The sequence below is a fragment of the Antechinus flavipes genome, chromosome 4, assembly GCF_016432865.1.
Source record: "Antechinus flavipes isolate AdamAnt ecotype Samford, QLD, Australia chromosome 4, AdamAnt_v2, whole genome shotgun sequence".
NCBI classification, from domain to species: domain Eukaryota; kingdom Metazoa; phylum Chordata; class Mammalia; order Dasyuromorphia; family Dasyuridae; genus Antechinus; species Antechinus flavipes.
Window position 1 is genome coordinate 111173546 of NC_067401.1, and position 19471 is coordinate 111193016.

At 49.2% G+C, this 19471-nt stretch overlaps 3 protein-coding genes and 1 long non-coding RNA gene across 7 annotated transcripts; 1 reads left to right on the top strand and 3 right to left on the bottom strand.

Annotated features, from left to right (window-relative positions):
• Positions 1-3645: 3645 nt before the first annotated feature.
• On the top strand, positions 3646-5233 carry LOC127559841 (uncharacterized). The gene is made up of 2 exons (XR_007953214.1): positions 3646-3731; positions 4480-5233. It is a non-coding gene; the product is annotated as an uncharacterized LOC127559841 (long non-coding RNA).
• A 1274-nt stretch (positions 5234-6507) lies between these two features.
• Positions 6508-7304, bottom strand: LENEP (lens epithelial protein). The gene is made up of 2 exons (XM_051993910.1): positions 6696-7304; positions 6508-6588 (listed from the first exon to the last, which is right to left on the bottom strand). The coding sequence occupies exon 1, from the start codon at positions 6884-6886 to the stop codon at positions 6701-6703; it is 186 nt and encodes a 61-aa protein (XP_051849870.1). The 5' UTR covers positions 6887-7304; the 3' UTR covers positions 6508-6588; positions 6696-6700.
• A 90-nt stretch (positions 7305-7394) lies between these two features.
• On the bottom strand, positions 7395-13378 carry FLAD1 (flavin adenine dinucleotide synthetase 1). 4 transcript variants are annotated; one of them, XM_051993909.1, is made up of 8 exons: positions 13302-13378; positions 12445-12635; positions 9627-10371; positions 9044-9191; positions 8418-8516; positions 8119-8308; positions 7696-7769; positions 7395-7608 (listed from the first exon to the last, which is right to left on the bottom strand). In XM_051993909.1, the coding sequence occupies exons 2-8, from the start codon at positions 12505-12507 to the stop codon at positions 7473-7475; spliced, it is 1455 nt and encodes a 484-aa protein (XP_051849869.1). In that variant the 5' UTR covers positions 12508-12635; positions 13302-13378; the 3' UTR covers positions 7395-7472. The 4 variants fall into 4 exon arrangements, with proteins under 4 accessions (XP_051849869.1, XP_051849868.1, XP_051849867.1 ...); XM_051993908.1 differs by lacking the exon at positions 13302-13378 and adding an exon at positions 12923-13053; XM_051993907.1 differs by lacking the exon at positions 13302-13378 and adding an exon at positions 12919-13053.
• Positions 13379-14982: 1604 nt separating this feature from the next.
• On the bottom strand, positions 14983-19240 carry CKS1B (CDC28 protein kinase regulatory subunit 1B). The gene is made up of 3 exons (XM_051993920.1): positions 19101-19240; positions 17094-17221; positions 14983-15518 (listed from the first exon to the last, which is right to left on the bottom strand). Exons 1-3 carry the CDS (start codon positions 19157-19159, stop codon positions 15466-15468), a joined length of 240 nt encoding a protein of 79 aa, XP_051849880.1. The 5' UTR covers positions 19160-19240; the 3' UTR covers positions 14983-15465.
• Positions 19241-19471: the final 231 nt, after the last annotated feature.

The following is a 19471-nucleotide window of genomic DNA, read 5'->3' on the forward strand; positions in this document are numbered from 1 at the left end:
CCCGCCTCACCTGTCCTGCTGTCTCACCTGTCCTCCAGCCTCCTTTCCCCCCATCCCTCCCTCCCTCCCCCCGCCCCCTCCTGAAGCCCCCCCCACTCCCCTCCCCAGCCCTAGCAACACCCTCTGTCACTTCCTGGTTTTCCACCACCCCCCCCTTCAGGCCCCCCTCCGCCCAATAAGGACATAAACTTCAACCCTTTAGTCCAGCCTGTCCCTTCAGAATTGCCCGGTCTATCCTTCCCTTCTTTTTTTCCCTTTCTTGTCTCCCTTCCCCTCCTCTTTTGCTTTCTTCCGTCCCTCTCTCCTCTTTTCTCTTCTTTTCTTCTCTCCCTCTTTTTCCCCTTCACCTGCCGCGGTACCTCTTCCCCTCTCCCTCCTCCTGCAGCTATCACCCCCAGTCCACCTTAACCCAAACCCCGCCCTCTACCCCCATCCAACCCGAGGGGGATGCCCCGCCCCCGCCCCTTAGCTCCACCGCCCAGCTCTTCTATTGATTAGAACACCCGTCAATCAAAATCTTAGTCCCGTCCCAACTTGGCCCTTGGGGAGAGGGGCGGGGCTTCTGGACTGGAATGGTACTGGGAGAAGGGGAGGGGGGGTGGGGACCTTGTCTGCAGCAGTCTGGGCACCAGCCCCTCCCCCCTTCCCCCTATTACTCCCATTTAGTCCCAAAGGGCTCCCCAAAGGGTGGAACAGCAAAAGGAAGGGAAGTGGCTTGTGAAGGAGTTAATAAAAGGGGGGAGATTGATTGGGGGCGGAATCAGGGACTCAGTGTTGGGCGAAGGAAGGGTGGTAAACCAGAGCAGGGGAAATAATCAGGTCACAGCAGAAGCCCAGCAGAAGGAGGGAGGGAAGAGGAGGGTGGAGTCACCAATGGCCAAGGCCTGAGATCCATGTCCCTCACCCCCCTCCAACTCCCAACCCCCTTAGCTGGAGGGAAGGGGTCTGGTTTTAGAGATTTCATTACGTGTCCCTCCCACACGCGTGACAGTGCCCCTCGGAGTGGGGACCTGCGCCTCGGCTAAGCCCAAAGGCAGGACTCGGTCTCTGAGTTCCAGCCCTGTGCCCGGCTGCGGCCTTGGCACTGCCAGCGGGGAGGGGCTGAGTTCATGGAAGGGGGCGGGGGCACAGGGATGGCACGTTGCTTCTTCTCTCCGCCCCTCCTCTCCGGTTCGAGAGCCTTGAATTCCTTTCACCTTTCGATAGTTGGGGAAACTGAGGCCGTTATAGAGGGCCTGTATCCCGGTCGGAATGCAATTCGAGGACTAAAGCCTTGGGAGGAGGGGAGGAGAATCATGATAGGAGCGAGTGAGTTTGTGGCAGGACAGCCACCTGAGTTGAGAGGGCACTTTGTACTTCACCCTGTCCCCAACCAAAGGTACAGGAGCGGACTGGGAGGCTCCGTTAGGAGTCTGGCGCCTCCCGATCCCTGACGGACCCCTCCCACCTCAGTTAAGCTGGCCAGGTTCTCTTCCCATTCTGGCCAGGCCGAACCGGGTCAGAGTCTCTCTCTTCCTTCCTTCCCTTTTCTTTCCTTCCTCGGCCCGGGGGCTCCCCCCCCCCCAAAGCAGGTGGCTTCGTGGGACACTAGCTGAACCTGTTGGACCACAATGGGCGGCGTCGCGGGGGCCCAGTCCCTCACCCGGGCTGACCCGGGATCCCCTGGCTAGGGGGAGGGGAGGAGCTCGGGTCCGGGCCCCTCCCTCATCCACACTCCCTCCCTAGCCGGCCGTGACTCAGCCTCGGGGCCGCTGCCCTGCGCCCCAGCCAGGGGCGGAAAGTGTGAGGCGCCCCAGAGGTCCCAGGCCAAGGCAAACAGCCCCCCACCCCCAGACATTATCTCACTGGAGAATTAGGGGGGGTGAGGTTCTGGGGCATTTAAGAGGGTGTGTATATGAAGAGGTGGGAACTTTGATTCGGGAGATCCGCTCCGTGTTTTCCATGCGTTCCCACCCGTTCTCCCCCCACCCCCACCCCCCCTCAGTCCCTCTGTAGATGGTCACAGTTTCTCCGGGTTTTCTTCCTGGCCTCGGCGGACAGAGTCCGGTTTGTAAGGGTTTGGAAGGAGTAGGGTCCAGGCCGGAGTTTCTTCCTTTCTTCCCTACCTCCTGGGACCGGCTGGCCTGGGGAAGGGCCGGTGCCAGGCGAGAGGGGGCAGTGCCAGGGGCACATTCGAAATCAAGAAGGGACTCTGCCAGGGATAGAGTTGAACAGAGTAGAGAGAGGGCACGCATAAGGTGGGCGGGGGGGGCTCAGGGAGGGCCAAGGACAAATGGGCACAAGAAATAACGACATAAGTAATAGCTGATATTTATGTAGCACTTTGAAATGTGCAAAGCTCCTTACGAACATTATCTCATTTGGGCCTCACAACAACCCTGTGAGGTAGGCTTTACGTCTCTTAGTATCCCCATTTTACAGATGAGAAAAGACTCAAGTCACTTGCCTTGTCCAAGGTCACGCTACTAAGGGACAGGGAAGGTTGCCGTGACCTCCTAGGTTGGTGTGGGAAGCCGGCGCCTGAGTGAGAGTCCAGTTACCTCCCCCCACCTCCAAAGCTGACGTATGGGGGTGGGTAGCTTCTAGGTCGAGGAATTTCAATTCTTCATTTCCTTAAGAATCCGAATCATTCCTTTTCTCTCCTTTCACTTATCTTCACTTATTCTTCATCTTCCTATTCCCCGCAGCCCCTCCCCGCCCCCAATCCATCCAAACCCCCTCGACCTTCCAAGTCTTCTTTCAGGGTCCAATTTCCATCCTCCGGTTCCCCTCGGATCCCGACTCTGAAGGTGGAAGGAGGGACAGGGAATCCGGAATAACCGTCCCAGCTTCTGGTCATCCAAAACCAAAAGGTCAAGAACTGAACAGAAAAACGTAGACTTCTTGCCATCCCTCTCTCTCGAACCCCCGTCCCTTAATTCCCCTTCCCATCTCGGTCCAGTCCGGGCTGGGCTGGGTCGGAACTGGGTGAGGCCTGCAGGTGCCTCCAGGGGGAAGTGGGAAAGAGGAAAGTTCCACACTCCTCAGGCCTCAGCCAGATTCCCCCCTCTCCCATTTTCCTTTTTAGACCAAGACATAAAATACGCAACCAGACAGGTAACCTTCTGGAGATGGAGGGGGGCGGGGTTGTTGAGGCATGGGATAAGTAAACCGAAAAATAAGGATATTTGTCTTAGAGAATGGAATTGGCATTGGGAGCTGGCATCCCATCCTTTGGGATGGAAGTAAAGATCAGGAGAAGGAACAGCCAGGAAGGCACTTTTGGTTGGGGGATAAACGCCCCGAGAACTAGGGAAATTTATTTTAGGGTGTGGAGAGAAGAGATTCTGGAGGGCCTGTATTTTGGAATTGGGGGGCCAGTCACGTCCTAGCAGGAAAACTGGAATCCCAAGTGAGTGTACCTGCTGTGCGCCCCCCTCTTAACTTTTGGCCCCCCACTGCCTCCACCGCTTCCCTCGAAGTACAGCCGCCCAGGAAACCGCTGGGGGCGCCCAGACCGCATCCCCCCCAGCCGCCGCCACCCAGCGCTCCCACTGCGACCGCCCAACCCACCTGAAGGGGCCGCGGCTGCCAGGGGGGGCACCCTTCCCTTTCCTCAGTCTCCCCCCACTAGCATCTGCGGGCGGCTCTATTTATAACTCCGGTGCCTATTCCGAGCCCCGAGTGCCGAGTCGTCTACTGCAGCGCGCTAATCTCCGCTGGGATCTTTGCGCCCCCCAGGGCCTAGGCAGGTAAATTTAAATTTAGCCCCAGGAAGCTCAGGGGAGCAAGTTTCCAAAACTACTTGGGGGATGGGGAGGCGGATGATGAAAACAGTTCCCGCCCCACTCCTCACCCTCAGCCCTGTCCCTCTCCACTGGACTGCAGAGGGCGCTGGTTTGGAGGAAGGAGAAACCTGCTGTTTTGGGGTAGTTTACTCCGGAGTCCCGGATTTGTAGAATCGTAGATGGAACTGAGATTGGAGAGAGAAAGGCATTGAGGGCGAGAGCCTCGGGGAAAAGGCAGGGGTTTGGGGGGCTGGCCAGGGAGAGGAGAGGGAAGAAATCTGGGACATTTTGAGAAGGAGAATGGGACTTGAATTGGGGAAGAGGTTGGGGACAACCACAAACAAGAAGGACCCTGTGGGGAAGGGTGTATGTGGAGGGTTCACACAGAAAGGAAATGACTCAGATGCAACTAAGATGCAAATATATGCAGAACAAAAAGAAAGAAAAGCTGGTGCTGAGGGTCCATTGCTCTATAGCTACCAGTGACCCCTGCGTGTCTTTGCAATCAGGAAGATTCTGCATACCAAGGATCTGTTTTTTGGTTTTTGCTCCTTAAAACAAAACAAAACAAAACAAAACTTCTGATATTCAGTTTATTTACGCAATAAAACAATACCTTTCCTCCCAATCCAGCGGTTCAAAACTCCACCATGGGGCCCTGAGTCGAGTGACTGTGAAACCCAGACTCGCACTCCCTTTTTCCTCTTTCCAGGGGATTCCTAGAGGTTCCTTTTGGGTCAGAGTTCTGCTCCTGTGGTCCCCTTTCACTCCACGTCTAGCTTCAATTTCCGGGGTTGCTTCAATTCCCCTAGAAACCACTAGATGTCCGCGCTGCTCCAAATGCTGACTGGGAAAGCCCCCTCTGTCTCCCTGGAAGCCCCTTCGGGTCCCCAGGACCCCTGCTCAAAGCGCATCCCGATGTCTTCTTCCCCTTCAGTCACACAGAGTATGAAATTTAGCACTGCCCACTAGGATACTGAGTGGGAGAAACTCCCCGATCACCCCCTCGTCCGAAACACTCAAGTAACTACCCTACAGCTGATGGGCAGTTTCTTCATATCGCTCACTCGAGGCTTTGAACCTTCCTTGTGACAAACGAAACCGGCTTCATAAAATAGCTAGCCGTCAGAGACCGTAGACTTCGCACTCTCTACGTGTTTTTGAAATGTTGTATTAAAAGAATCCCTCCGTGTTTCCTAGGTAGACGGAAACCTTGTCTGCCGTTAGCCTGGTTTCCCTAGCCTGCCACCTAAACTGCTTTTCTCTCCCCTGAGGACGCTACCTAGGACAGCTCGGACTGAAACCTCTGGGACAAGGAGAAAGGAAGCGCTATTGGTTGGGAGTGGATGCAAGGTGCTCATGTAAAACACTCCCCTGCCTCCCCTTCCCAGTGCGGGAGAACCAGATTAAAATGGGGAAATATTTAACAAAATAAATAGATTTAATAAACATAGTTGATGACACAATATTGTAAAACTAAGTCAATTTGCGACCCATCGGTATCTTTAGGGAAGGATTAGGATTAGCAGCCCCATTTTCCTTTCAAGTTTGATACCATTGTCCTTATGCTAGAATCTTGGAGGGTACAGGAAGAAGAGGTGCAGGCTTGCCTTCTTTCCTCTTTCCACCTGTAAGTGGCAGAAAGGGGGAGTAGTAGAGAGAAAATCAACCCACTTCCCTACTCAGCTGGGGAGGCAGGTAGGTTTTATTGTCTTCAATACCAGGTTCATCAAGAAAAAAGGAAAGAGAATATGTTTGGTGTGAAGGCAATGGAAAAGGAGAATGGAAGGGGGTGGGGAAGAAAGACGCTTCAGATTGCTAACAGTATCCCCTCAAACTGCCAGGAATCATCCTCCCAAGTGTCTACCCTCTCCCTAGCTCAAGTTGCACATTGAATTTGTCTCCCTCTGTCACTGTTTCTTTTTCTGACTTTTTTCCTCTCTCACAGACCACAGTTCTGCCCATCTCCACCCACCACTTCCCTGAAGTCCCATTTGCCAAGCGTCCCGTTGCCCACTCCATACCTCTGGCATGGGTTCCTAGCCCCCTGTACTCAAGCTGCACCCTCTCCCCCTCGTCCTTTGGGCAAGGTACCAACTCCAGCTGGGTGGAGTAGGGTTGGTCATGGGTCGGGAGACAGGAAAGGGCCTGGTAGAGGCAGGAGGCCAGGGCCTGAGTCACAGGGTAGGTTAGAGCAAAACGGGGGCCAGGTCCTTGTGACAGGAGTGGAAGGGGTAGATTGGATTGTGGAAGCTGCTTCTCTCTTCAGCTACCATCCTGGTCTCATTTACTATACCACACTGAGGATCAGGATTGGGGTTCTATCCCTTTTTTCCACATTTTGAAAGAGAGGATAATGGAATCCAAAGTCCTGAGGGAGAAATGTTCTATCCCAGGCAGTTTTGTATAGGAAGGTGATGTGTGCTATATCTGAGATAAGAGAAATTTTTGAATACAGTAACAATGATAGAGGAGGAGCCCCTAATAGTATACCACTGGGGCCTTCCCATTTTATCAAGGATCATGTTTCCTCAACAGAAACCCCCCCCTCCAAACCCCAAAACGAAAAAGGCACAGGACAGTATATTTCCTACCTCATTGTTCCCATGAACTCCCACCTTGCCCTCCCCCATACCAGCTCATTGAAATCCTGCTTCTGCAGGGAAATAGCTCTGATTGTCCAGAGGCGCTAGAAATCAAATGGCTCCAGAGTGGAGAGACTGGAAGCCCACGGCTCATAGCAGGCACTGAACGTCACGCATTTATTGGTACCCTCAGGTAAGCACAAAGGACACAAGGAATCTTGGAGATGAAGGAGGCACTAGAAGGAGAAAAGAGCAGGCTCAGAAGAAGGCCCGTTGCCAAGGAAGCGCAAGTCCTGCCCCCAGAGTGCCCACTTGAGAGGGCTGGGTATGGAGCTGAGGATACCTGGGCTAGTCTAGCAGCTCCTTAATACACCAGCAGCAGAGAAGGATATAAGCCGCCTCCTTCAGGAATCGCTGGAGTACTCCCCAGCTTGTGCCCATCTTGGTGAGAGGCAGTCGGAGCCCAGCATCATGAAGGGCCTGGCTGAGGGAGAAGGGCAAGGCTTGGGCGATGGGGATGGCCCTCGGCTGCATGAGGAGAGTTCTCAGTAGGAGAAAGGGGGACTGGCTCCCTTGGCCTTTATAAGCATTCTCCTGCCCTGGGGACCGAGTGCCCGCATGACTAACAGAGACAAAGCGCCTGGGTGAGGCGAGGGGAGATTCTGGAATGGGCAATAGGCTGTGTCAGCCTGGCTGGGTGGGAGTTGGGAGGGGAGTGTCTGACCCCTTGCTGTGTAGGAGAAACCTGGGCATCCTGCCAAGCTGCCCATTGGCCCAGCTCCCTCCTCCCTTCTCCCCAGGTCATATATCCTCACGTGGAGCCCTGCTGATGCTGGCATCGAGAAGCATCAGTCAGTTCCAGCCTGTCCAGGCCCTCCCCCTCCTCCGTCCCCAGCTCAGCCCTCTATTGGTGGGTTCTGGCCCAGCCCTGGGTCTCATGGGTGGGGCCTGTCACAGCTTTAGGGGAGAGGAAGGGGCCCCAGTCACATCCATGGTAGCTTTGACTACAAGAGATCTCAGATGAAGGAGCAGAAGCAATGGACACAGTAGCAGGCACCATTTATTGGTCAGGGCTGCTGGGACTGAGGGAGAGCAGCAGGTGGGGACAAAAATCCCCCCGTCAGACTCGTGAATTCCGTTCTTCATCTTCGTTCTCCAACTGGTAGGCCGGTCGATAGGCAGGGCATCCCCCAGGGCCTGGGTACATCAAGGCCTCATTCTTCTTTGTGTTCTCCCTGCTGCCAAGGGACGTGTAGCTGGAGACGGAACGGAGACAGTGCCTGTGAATCCCCGAGTCCCCATTTCAGCGCTCCCTTCTCACTCTTCCCCACTCTAGCTCTTACCCCCAGTCATAGAGGATGCAGTAGGGAACAAAGAGTTGGCGGAGGAAATCCCAGATGTCTTTATATGTCCAGTCCTGAGAAACGAGAATCAGTTCAGAAGCAGAGACCATTAGGTTTGGATCAGGGACCTTGCCCCACCTCCCTTTCTGCTTCCGAGAGGATGGGCAGACCCAAGCATTTCTACTACTCTACACCCTATGTTGATCATTAGAGGGAGGAGGTGTTCTGCCTTCTGATTATCCTAGACTTCATGAATGCTCCCTCCCCCTAGTTTTAAAAAAAGGATGGGATACTAGTTCTAGTTTCTATCTTAACCCTTCCAGAGTTTTCCTGAAACTCCACTTGTCTCACTCTATATGGAAAAAGGACAGGAATTTGAAGAGCTGGAAGATGGCGGTATGAGTCCAGAATCCTTTCTCTTACCAGTAATGGGTTGATGCGCATATACTGGGGCCAGTCTGGGTCAGTGGGACTGAGGGGACTGAGGCTTCGGGATGAAGGATCCGTCCTCCTTGTGCCCATCAGCACAGCCTCCAGCTGGGGGTTCTGTGCTCGAAGGTCACTCAATGCCTGCTTCATGTCACCCTCAGCCTGTAGAACCTGCAACTTATACCTGGAGAGAGCCCCATAAATCGCTTGAGCCCATAATTAACCGACTTTCCCGTCCTCTTAATTCCCGTAACTCGCAGCTCTCCAAGCCCCAAATTCCCGATTCCCAGTACCTCTTAGCTGTCTCCTTCAGAAACTGCTCCAGCTCTGGGAAGGGGGAGATGCTACGGATGTAGAGAATCTGCAGCGGGACCCTGGTCTCTGGGAACTTCCTTTGAGTAGATTGAGAGGGGTCAGGGCCCACAGGTTCCTCCATTTGTGGAGAGGCAGTCCCCTACCCCATTCTGGAATGCCCTCCTTTGTCTGCTTATCCAAATCTTGCATACCCACATCTCACAGCCCAGCTTACGGTTCACTTCCTCAAGGAAGCTGGCCCAGCCCGGATTTCTCCCAACTTGTAAAACATTTATCTTAATCTACAGAGTGTGATCTAACAGTTGATTAATGAGTGTGTTTTGCCCTCTCTGAATGTCATAGATATCACACTAACAAGATTATAAGCTCCTGGAGGGTAGGGCTCCTGCTGATGAAGCTTAGGCCTTCCTTAGGGGTCTTGAACATACATGGAAGGCACCTAACCCTTGGTGAACTGATAGGAACAGTCCCCCTCAGTCACACTGATGTCACATCGACACCCACCCAAGATGGAGAAACAGCATGAGTGGAGCTCGGGAGGAGGGAGCACAAGTGGCAGTCTGGGGGAGCATCCCAGCCACTGTCCTGCCCAGGGATGGGGTACCTCTGTACAGCAGCGTGGAAAAGGTGTAGGAGGGCAGTGCAATCCTTGCCCCCGTTGAATCCCACACAAAGCTGGTTCAGCTTGTACCTGGAGAGGGCCTCCTCCATAATCTTCAAGGCCCCTGCCACCTTGTTGCCCAAAGGAATCCCTGCCAGGAGGGTGGGGAGCACAGGACCATCAGAGGGGAGTGGGAGGGCTCAGAACTTTCCCAGCCTCTCTATAGCTTAACATCTCTTCAAATGGGTCCCACCCCAGGGGCTAGGACCAAGTCGGTCCTCAGTGCTGCAGAATACACAGAATCTGAGAGCTGAAAGAAAATGGAAGTGCAGATCTTGAAGCATGCATTTCTTCTCTAGTTCCCTGACAAGAGGCCGCCTTCTAGAACCCAAAGGCCATATCCAGGAGCAGTGTAGCAGCCTCACTACCTGCACACTAGCGTCATTTGGATGGAAAGAAAAGCAAACCATACTTCTTCTCACAAGATCTACTGGCTCCTTTTCTCACTCCCCCTGCCCTCCCGAAACAGGAAATGGCCAAAGGAAAGTGATGGCTACTTCCTTTCTTCCAGCAGCCTTCTTCCTACCTGACTGGGCTAGTCTGTACACAGCCTCCGCAGCATGCTCCACTGCATTGGGCACAAATGGCACTAGGGATCCAGGGGGTAGGTGGGCATTCAGGTAAGCCTGGGCTTCCTCAACTGCCGCCTCCTCGTCAGAGTCCAGTGTCACTTTAACACGATAATAATTGCTACTCCAGTCTGGATAAGATCCAATGCCAAGTCGGCGTCCAAAATGGGCTTGTGCTTCTGTGAGGATGGCAGCAATTGATGATTCTTCTAGTGTCACATATAATTCACGAAGGTGGAATTGCATCCCTTCATTCCGGAACAGATCCGACAGCCCCCCGAGCACCCGCTGCTGCAGTTCTGGAATGCCCGGGAAGAGGTAGACATTCCGGACAGAAACCAGAGGGAATCGAAAGGGGACCCCGGTCTCAGGGTCAGTACCATAGTGAAGACGGGCAGTGGAGGGCACCTGAACCAGCTTCTCTTGCCCAGTGCCCCCCAGGGCTCTCACAGCTTCTTCCAACTCAGGGTGGGGCTGGAGTTTATCTCCAAAAGCCTGAGCTACAGCTTCAAAGGTGATATCATCATGAGTGGGTCCAATGCCACCAGAAGTGAGGACAAGATTGAAGCGGGTGGAGAAGGAAGCCACCTCTTCTGCAATGGTCATCACTTCATCTGGCACCACAGAGATCCGGGACACCCGGACACCCAAGGAGCGAAGGGTCCGGCACAGAAAATAGGTGTTGGTGTCCTGAGTATAGCCCTGGGAAAGTGAGGGAGGGAAATTGAAGAGATCTGATCTTTTGTTATGTGGAAGAAGGCTACCTATCCCCATCTGTGAGATCTGATCTTTTGTTATGTGGAAGAAGGCTACCTATCCCCATCTGTGGAGAAGAGAGCCTCTTTCTTGGACGTACCAAAGAAGTAGGTGGATAGAAGGGAGGAAGTGAAGGAGGGAGAGACAGACAGAAAGAGAAGAATGAATAAGGACCAAACACTGGATACTGGAAAATCATTTAGGGTTAAGATTTGGAAGAGTCAGTCACTCATTGGGCCAGATCAATGCTGCTATACTTAGCCCTTACTCTTCTGTTTTGGTGAGACTGTCTAGTCCCATAGTTTCACCTATCACCTCCAAGCAAATGACTCCTCATCTTTTTTTTTTTTTTAAATCTCTACCACTAACTACTCCTTTGAACATGTTTCATATGTTCAATTGCCCCGGACATTTCCACTTGAAATTACTGCTACAAACACATTAGGTCCAAAATAAAGTTCTATTTCTTCTAGACCCTGCCCGTCCTCCTGATTTTTCTATTTCAGAATGACATATAACTTTTCTTTCTCTTACATTTCATCTCTAATGAGCTGCCAAGTCCTGTCCATTCTAAGTTGCCCAGCTTTTAGTAGCAAATCTGACATCTGAATCCAATTAATACAATGCTCTTCCATCCCTACTGCCAACTTTTTTTAGGCCTTTTCATTTGCTCTGGCCTGTACTATTATATACTGGGGTTTATTTGGTCTTTTTCCTTCTATTCTTCTCTGCCTATCTTACATCAGACCTTCAGACCAATCCTCCTAAAACTCCCCTTTGATCACCACCATCCTGGCCTTCCTACTGACTACAATCCAAACTCATCTTGGCATTTGGTGACCTGGCTACCTTGCTACACACCAGCTGCCTACATGTACCCCGTATTCCAGCCAAATCGTTCTACTTACTGCTTCAAGAATTTGACTTGTGCTTTCTTATTTTCAATCTTGGTCAGGCTGTTCCCTCCCCCTAAAATGTCCTCCACACCATTTCTGCTTCTGACATTTAATGCTCAGCTCAAGGTTTAGCTCAAAAGTCTTTTCTGTGCAGCTTTACTTAATAACCGGAAACTCTTGAAGCTCCATCCACACTGTATCACTTATTCAACTGATGCTAGTTATTTTGATAGGAGTCTAACTCCCCTTTCACTTTTTATCTTCACTCCCTTTAGCTACCCTTTGTGGGCTGTTTTCCCCCCATCAATAATAACTAGCATTTATATTATCGCTTTCTATGGGTCTGGCACTGTACTAAGCAGTTTTACAAATATCTCAGGAGGTAGTTGCTGTTATTATTCCTATTTTACAATTGAAGATACTGAGGCAAAAGGATTCAGAGACTTGCCCAGGGTCACAAGCTAGTATCTGAGGCCACATTTGACTTTGGGTCTTCCACTGTGCCACTAGCTGCCATTAGAATATAAGCTCTCTGAAGGCAGGTACTACCTTTGTTTTTGCTTTTATCAGTATCCCTAGCACTTAGCATAATGCCTGGTACATAGAAAACACTTAAAATTCTCCTTTCTTCCTTTTCTTCTTAAGTGTACTCAACATTTCCTGTACACAGCTTTGCATTCTCCAAGCCTCTTACTATACAGTCCTCCATATATAGTAGGTGCTCAATAAATGTCTGTTGCATAAATGGATACACAATATACCCCCACCTCCACAGAGCTCTTCTGGGAGTTTTACAGGAGCCAGGGGAAAACACAGCTGAGCAGAAGGAAGAAGGAGGTGAGTTAAGTAACCAGCGCTGGCAGAAGGCTCAGTCACGTTGTAAAGAGGTGTGTGGCAGTGGGAGGTCTGTGTCATGGAACCTGCAAGTTGGGACTAGGCGGCACTAGGGGAAGTTCACTTCCTCTTTCCCAGCTGGACCAACCTGAACATCTCTCCCCCTCACTTCCAATCACTGAGCCGCCCGACTGGGAAAGGTGGGCAGCGCCGCCAGGGTCCAGGCCACGCCTGCACGCCTGCCTGCCGGGCGGGCCGGAACATGTGGAGGCCTTTTGCTCGCACACACCTTGAGGATTTCATCTCCGATCATGATGATGCCGGCAGTCACGTTTTTCCTGGGGGTGGCCATGGTCCAGGTTTTTCGATCTTGCAGTCCCCTGCAGTAGCCACCCAGGCCCCGGGATAGCGCTCGGAAACATGAGGGTCCCGCCAGTTCTACTGAAAATCAGCAGCTAGGGCTCAAGGAGGACGATCAGCCTGGGGGAGACAAGACTAGAATGGAGGGAACCCAGAGGAAAACGATGGCCAGGAGAGGGGCCTTGGGTTGGGGGGCGGGGAATTCCTAGGATGACTGCCCGGCTGTAGGGGCTGATCCAACACAATTCCGTCATTTTACAGAGGAAGCCACTGAGGTTCAGAAGGGAAAATGCCTGCTCAGTGCCACTGTGCTGCAAAGGAAGGAGGGAGCGTGGAGGAGTGAAAAACAGCACCGGAGAGAAGTCTGATGGCTAGGGTTCGAGCCCCGGGCTCTGCTACTTACTTACTGGGTGACCCTGGATAAATCATTGAACTCTCTGGGCCTCCACTTCCCCATCTGCAAAATAAAGAGGGTTTGGACGGGACGAACTCTCGGGCCTACCCTCGCTTCCGGCGAGCTCGGGCCGTCCGCGGGATGGCGGTCCTATTCTCCTTTCTCCACACCCCCCTGCCCCTTTCCCAAGCCCCCTGCGCGCTAGCCGCGGCCCCTTTAAACCCCGCTTCGGCGTTCGGGTCCCAGCGTCCTTCCTCGCCCGGCCCTGGGGTCCTGCGCGCACACACGATGCCCCTCCTTCTCCCGGCCCGATAGCGCGCTTTTCCAGACTGGACCCCCACCCCCGCCTGAGCCGCGCTGCAGCTTTCCAGCCTGGATTTCTCCGCTCTCACCTGCCCTTTTGCCCCCTCACCAGTTAAGGTTTCCTCGGAGTCCCTCGGGGCTGTCCCGATTCGGCTTCCGTACCCAGCGTTCCTCCCCAGCTACACAACCGCTCTACGCCCATTGGCCTAGGCTTTCACCGCCCCCTCCCTTCCCCCAAGGCTTCATTGGTAGAGTCCGCCGTCCCTCTCGTAGACTCGAAAGAGAGGCTTGTTGTCGGTAGAGAGCACGTGGCCATCTCGGGCGGAAGTGCTCAGATGCGGGGTGGGGCACGGTCTCCTTCCCAGAACCTCTTTCCTAGCGGGTTTCCAAGACAATGGACCCTCGTAGTTCCACTGTAGACCCAGGGTGAAGGCTCAGTGGACAAATAGAGGGTTGGTGGGGGAGACGGGTTTTGGGTTAGACATCAAGTTCCCACGGTGAGGGGCCTAGCGCTTTTGTGGGTGTTTAACGTGATGAGGGACCTCAAAAAGCCCAACTTTTATCTTGAAGGGGGAGAAGTCTGCCCTGGGCGCCGGGTCATTAGGTGAGTTGGAATTATCAGATAACTCCCCTGCCCCACCCAGCTTAGGAGGCCAGGAACTTTCCCTGCAGAGTCAAGTCCATAGTTCACTTCTCTGGTCTTTTATTTTTAATGCCAGTTAGAGGTGAGAACACGGGCCTCCTCCTCACCCTTCCCATGCAAGCAGTGTTTGAGGGCTTGCTAAAAGAGGTTTTATGGGTAAGCAACACCAATAAGTGGAGCTTACATAACAACTTGAGGAAAATTGTTGAAGTTGGACCCCAAGTTACCAAGTTAGTTGTGTGGACACAGTAGAATATTAAACTTGGAATCAGGCCAACTGGCTGGACTTAAATGTTAACTTCATGGTTTTGGGTAAATCACTAAGAAGCCATGTTTTCCAAAGCTGAAACTACCATAGAAATGTGAACTATTTCACCTGCTACTAAAAATCCCAAACTCTGATAGGACAATCATGAAGAAGTTGTTTCATTTTTAAAAACCAATAATAGCACGACAGAATGATTCCTTCCTTATCCACTCAGACCAAAGGTCAATTAGTTGGTCAAAGGCTACCTAGAACTTAAATCTACTAACTTTTTCTTAGCAGGACAATTTCATGAGTCTATACCTCAGGAGAAAGACAGAGATGTCCTTGGAAAATTTAGTGACTGGACTTTTTTCTTTGGAGAATTTCTACCAGCCTTAGTTGCTTCCCATCACTGCTCACTGTATCATGCCTGCAACTCTTATCAGTGGAAGCCTGCTTCTGATCTGTGGAATGTTCCATTCAGGTCAAATACTTAGTAGGGAGCTCCATTAATGTCTGAAGAAATAGAAAAGCAGTTTCTCTGAGGGGTCTCTAACTCAGAAGACTTCAGTTTGATGAAAAAAGTTCTTGTCATACATTACACAGAACTGTTATAAATGGAATTTCCCCCTTTATTCATCCCTAAATTAGTAAAGCAAACTTTGGTTGGAAACATACAAATATAAAAAATGACAGACTAATGCATTTTGTTGAGAGCTGCCCTAGGTCAGTGAAAGTTTAAAATGAAATTTTTCAGCAGAGAACAATCAGTTTAATTTATTTTAAAACTCTCTGAGCCTCCTTATTCGTAAAGTACTGAAATCAATAATTAGGCCCCTGGTATCCCATGGATCACGGGCAGAAGGAATTTAAGAATGAATTACAAAAAACTTCCTCTTTATTCAAGGGATTTAAACAGAACAGACATTTCTTGAATAAAATGGAAAGTTTCCAACAAATGAAAATATAAATCCATTAAGTCACCTTGCACATAACTTGGCAGAGAAAAAACAAACACAAATAGCAACAATTATACAAGGCCCACAACTAAACAGTGATGAGTCTTCAGTCACTCTTGATACTTTGTCCATCTACCCAATGTGTTCAGCTTGATACAGAGCTTGCCTTTTGGAGACAAAGATCAGCTGAAGTTACATTCATCAGAGCACCCGATGGGGTGGTGGTGGTGGTGGTGGTGATGTCAGCTTTGCTCAAGAAATAAGAGTCACCAGCACTTTCAAACAGTGTATTAAACATCCCTTAAATATCCCAAGTGAGAAACAAGAAGGCAACACTATTAGCAGAAAGATGTTAGCAGATAAGGACAGCTATATACAGCTTGGAAAAGAAGTGGTATGCTCTTTCACTTCTTAGGCTTCTTGGGCAGTGGCCGCCGGAACAGCAAGATGTGAGGCTCTGGAAGAGAGGGAGATATTTGGATGAGACAAGCCTGTCCCATTATCATGAGCTAGTTTTCCCCTTAAGTCATCATCTAAGTGCTAATATGTGCACTCCAATAATTAGAATTTAATTAAGTTTTATTTTGCCATTTAGTATTAGAAAAAGATCCATCAGCCTGGTCTGTCATCAAATACAGTAATTTTAACATCAATTCCCTCTCTACTGGGTTTGCCTAGATGTAGGAATATTATTTTTATTAGTGTTGCTCTGAAACTGAATTTCTGGGGCTTTATTTGGTGATTTACAAAAAAAAAAAAAATCATCTTGGCTAGAGTTCAAATATGTTCAAGCACAGAAATTGGGTTTCTAGGAGGCAGGAAAGTAGGGAGGAAGTAGTAATAGGGCATATTTGACCTCAGTTTATAACTAGTCTGTAACCAGAAAGTACATGATTTAAATGGAATATACCTATGGATAGGCTCCAATTGTTTTTCAGAATGTTCTGTAGACAAATTTATTATGTCTAAAATTAAACTCACCTTTTCCCCTCCTTCCTTATTACCATAGGTGGGCAGAATCCCATCTTTTCACACCCTCAAGTCTAAAACCTAGGCTCATCCTCAATGCCTCACCACCTCTTATCACCCCATGCCAATCTGTTTCCCAAATCTGTCAACTTTATCTTTTAAATATTTCTTGAATACATCCCCTTCTAGTACAGGCTCTCATCACCTCAGGGTTGGATTATTACAATAGGTGCTTGGTACCTAAAGGTCAGCCTGCTACTAACCTTTCCCTACTCCAATCCATCTTCCATTCAGCTGCCAAAGTTCTTTTTTTACAGAACAGGTTAGACTATGTGACTTCTCTATTTAATCAATTTCAGTAGCTCCCTACTGCCTCTCTGATTAAATACTAAATCCTATATAGTATTAGAAGCTGTCCTCCCACCTTTTATGATTTCTTGGGTCTTACACCACCTCCAATCCAGTGACATGGGCCTCTTTGCTATTCTATGAACAAGACACTCATCTTTTGGCTCCAGTTATTTTCTTGGGCTATCTCCCATTCTTGGAAAGCCTATACTTTGCTTAAGTCCCAGTAAAATCCCATATTTTACAAGAAATTTTTTTCAATCCTTCTAAATTCTAGCATCCTCTCTGTTGTTTCCCTATTTATCCCATACAAAGCCTGTTTGTACGGTTTGCTTGCTTGTTGTGTCCCCCATTAGACTGTGACGTGGTCGAGAACAGGGACTGTTGTTTTGTGCTTCCTTTTGTATCCCCAGAACTTAGTAGCACAATGCCTGGCACATAATAAGTGCTTCCTGATCAAATGCCTGGACATCACTCAGATCACTAGATATTTTGCTTATTATTTGTGGTCATTTCAACAATTCTCCACATAGTACAAGGAGGCACTCATCTATTCCACATAAATAGATAAAATAATCAGCTATTATGTAGGCACAGAAGCTTAAGACAATTATTAACTCTTACACTCCTTTTCCCCCTTCCCGTTCCATCTTCTTGGAATCTTATTCCTCTTCCTGTGCTATCCTACAAGGCTGCTTTCAGATTTTCCACTAACCTGGTTCATGGATCATGTAATGGACCCATCCCTGACTCTGCTGGACACCAAGGTTCCTCCACTCAGACTCAGACATCAAATGGGTCTTAGGGACCAGTTTGGCTATGTCCTTGGGCAACATGACGTGTCTGTAACAGAAATGTGGGGATGATTTGCATCCAAGCAGGGTGCAGTTAGGCAATCAACATTATAAATTATGCCTCTCACACTGTACAAAAAAATATTATCATGAATCAAAAGGAAGATACAAAAGAACAATAACAATTCCTGCTCTCAAGGAGCTTACAATCTAATGGGGGAATCTTCAGCCAAGGTTATCATATAAACACTTTCACAGATCAATAATATATTATTAAGCACCTTAAAACTATTTGTTTATTGATAGTGAGAATAATGGTATGATTGGAACATTTATGACTGTTGATATAGACCTTAACCAGTATCTGGGGAAAAGGATGACTTTGGGGGAGGAAATGTAGACAGTTGTTCTGAAAAGCCAAAGCACAGCAAACTAAATGGCTTTTACTTTTCTCATCCTTTTTGGGAAAACTTGAATTACTTTTTAGCAAAGGTTCTAACCAAGGCTTAAGTCACCAAGGGAGGCAGAAGAGCTGCTTTGATTATTTGGAATCTGAGTCCTCCTGACCCAATTTTAGCTTAATTAATGTCAATGATTATTTGCTGAATGTCCCTTGTATACAAAGGTGCCTCTGTATGCAAAGAAATGTTTCTTGCCTAAATCCTGGATTAGGAGCTTATATTCTAACAAATCTAGAGTTAAAAGCCATCAACCAAACCAAATAATTTTGGCTTAATAAAGCAGCACAGCATATTTTAAGCCAATATCCACTATAAAGCATTTCAGCTGAATTACCAAACTGGCATCTTCCACAAGACCAAACAAGTCGCCTTTCCTTATTTTGTTTCAATAATAGGAAGACTGATAAATGAGTCTCAATATTGGTTTATTTAAATGAACAGCTAAGGATAGAGCAAGTCTTTCCAGATCTAAAGAGAGATGATCTGTAACATCCTGCATAAAGGTAAGCACCCAATAAATGTTGACTGGTGTCAGTCCCTTAGAGTGTTCAGAACATTACAACTAGACCTTGTGGGATATACAAGTAAAATCCATGTCTTTAAATTCTTGTGCTTAAAGAATTTAAAAACTAGTTGGAAAGAACATTTATATTGTAACAATAACAAATTAAAATGTGCTGATAGATGATCAGCAAATTATATGTGTTTTCCAAAACACAATCTTAGAATTCGAAAATATCTTAAAAATTTATCCAGTCGACACTGCCATTAAATCCCACAAAAAGAATCCTTCTTCAACACCTAGTTAACATGGTAATTCAGGCACAACCCAGATATTACTAATAATTAAAGTCAGCTTCCTCAATCAGAATCGCCTATGTGGTTCTGGTTCCGTTTTCTGGAGCCACTCAGAATAAGTCCAACCCTTCAAATGTATTCGAACATCTGTCATGTCCCTCCTTCGCTCAATCGATTATTTACTAGCACATCTAGCACTTTCGACATCCTTTCCACGCAGTTCTAGCAGATAAGGGGCTCTCGATCACCCCCTTTTTCCTTGTGGATTAACGGATACCAACTGGAGGATCTGTCGCCCTTAGTTCTATAGTCACCTGGCATTCCTTCAGCATTACCGTTGACATGAAAGACACTATTCTGTGTGAAAAGTGAATGATGGCGAGGAGACCCATTGAGGTAATTGAGGTAAAGGTAACAAATCTTTACTTCGTCCTCATCTTGTTTTACCAGCGAATTCTACGCATGCGTTCTATCTACAAATTCCCCCCACAAACCTCTCCTGCGCATGCGTCTAACTTTCCTTTTATCTCAAGCCCACTCCCTCAGTCCTCGCGCATGCGCCTCAATCTCTTTCTTCCCTCAATAGCTATGGCTAAGTTGGTCCTCGGGCCCTCACCCGCCGATGTCTACAGCACCTAGCATGGCCACCCCCTTCGCGCCCGCACTGACCGGTACTCGAACTCCTCATCGTCGTATTTGTCCGAATAGTAAATTTGTTTATGCGACATGTCCGCTCCTCCCCGGGGACCCCAACCCCGCGCCACCAACCGCCTAACAACAGCTACGCGCGCGCACCACAATTCTACGGGGCCTCGCTTTCAAACCTGCCGCTCCTTCAACCGATTGGCTCATTCGATCGGAGGCGGGGAAAAAAGCCCATCTTTGAGACTCTTATTGGCTTTTATGTTTTTCACTCAATACTATTTAGAAGTTTTATTGGTCCGTAGCGCCAGACTGCATGTCTTATATACGCCCATGGGGTTATACACAAATTCTTATTGGGTATCATTATTGAGGGCCCCACCCCCTCAGTTCTACGA

Excerpts from the sequence above, each read along its gene's own strand:
- FLAD1 (XM_051993906.1), bottom strand. Across the intron at positions 8,517-9,043 it reads TTCCACGCTGCTGTACAGAG|GAAGTTCCCAGAGACCAGGG; the intron begins GTACCCCATCCC and ends ATCTACTCAAAG. Across the intron at positions 8,309-8,417 it reads CTGAAGGAGACAGCTAAGAG|GTATAAGTTGCAGGTTCTAC; the intron begins GTACTGGGAATC and ends GGCTCTCTCCAG.
- CKS1B (XM_051993920.1), bottom strand. The coding sequence starts at position 19,159 with ATGTCGCATAAACAAATTTACTATTCGGACAAATACGACGATGAGGAG. Across the intron at positions 17,222-19,100 it reads GATGAGGAGTTCGAGTACCG|ACACGTCATGTTGCCCAAGG; the intron begins GTCAGTGCGGGC and ends TTTCTGTTACAG. Across the intron at positions 15,519-17,093 it reads TTACATGATCCATGAACCAG|AGCCTCACATCTTGCTGTTC; the intron begins GTTAGTGGAAAA and ends CCTCTCTTCCAG.
- LENEP (XM_051993910.1), bottom strand. The coding sequence starts at position 6,886 with ATGCAGCCGAGGGCCATCCCCATCGCCCAAGCCTTGCCCTTCTCCCTC.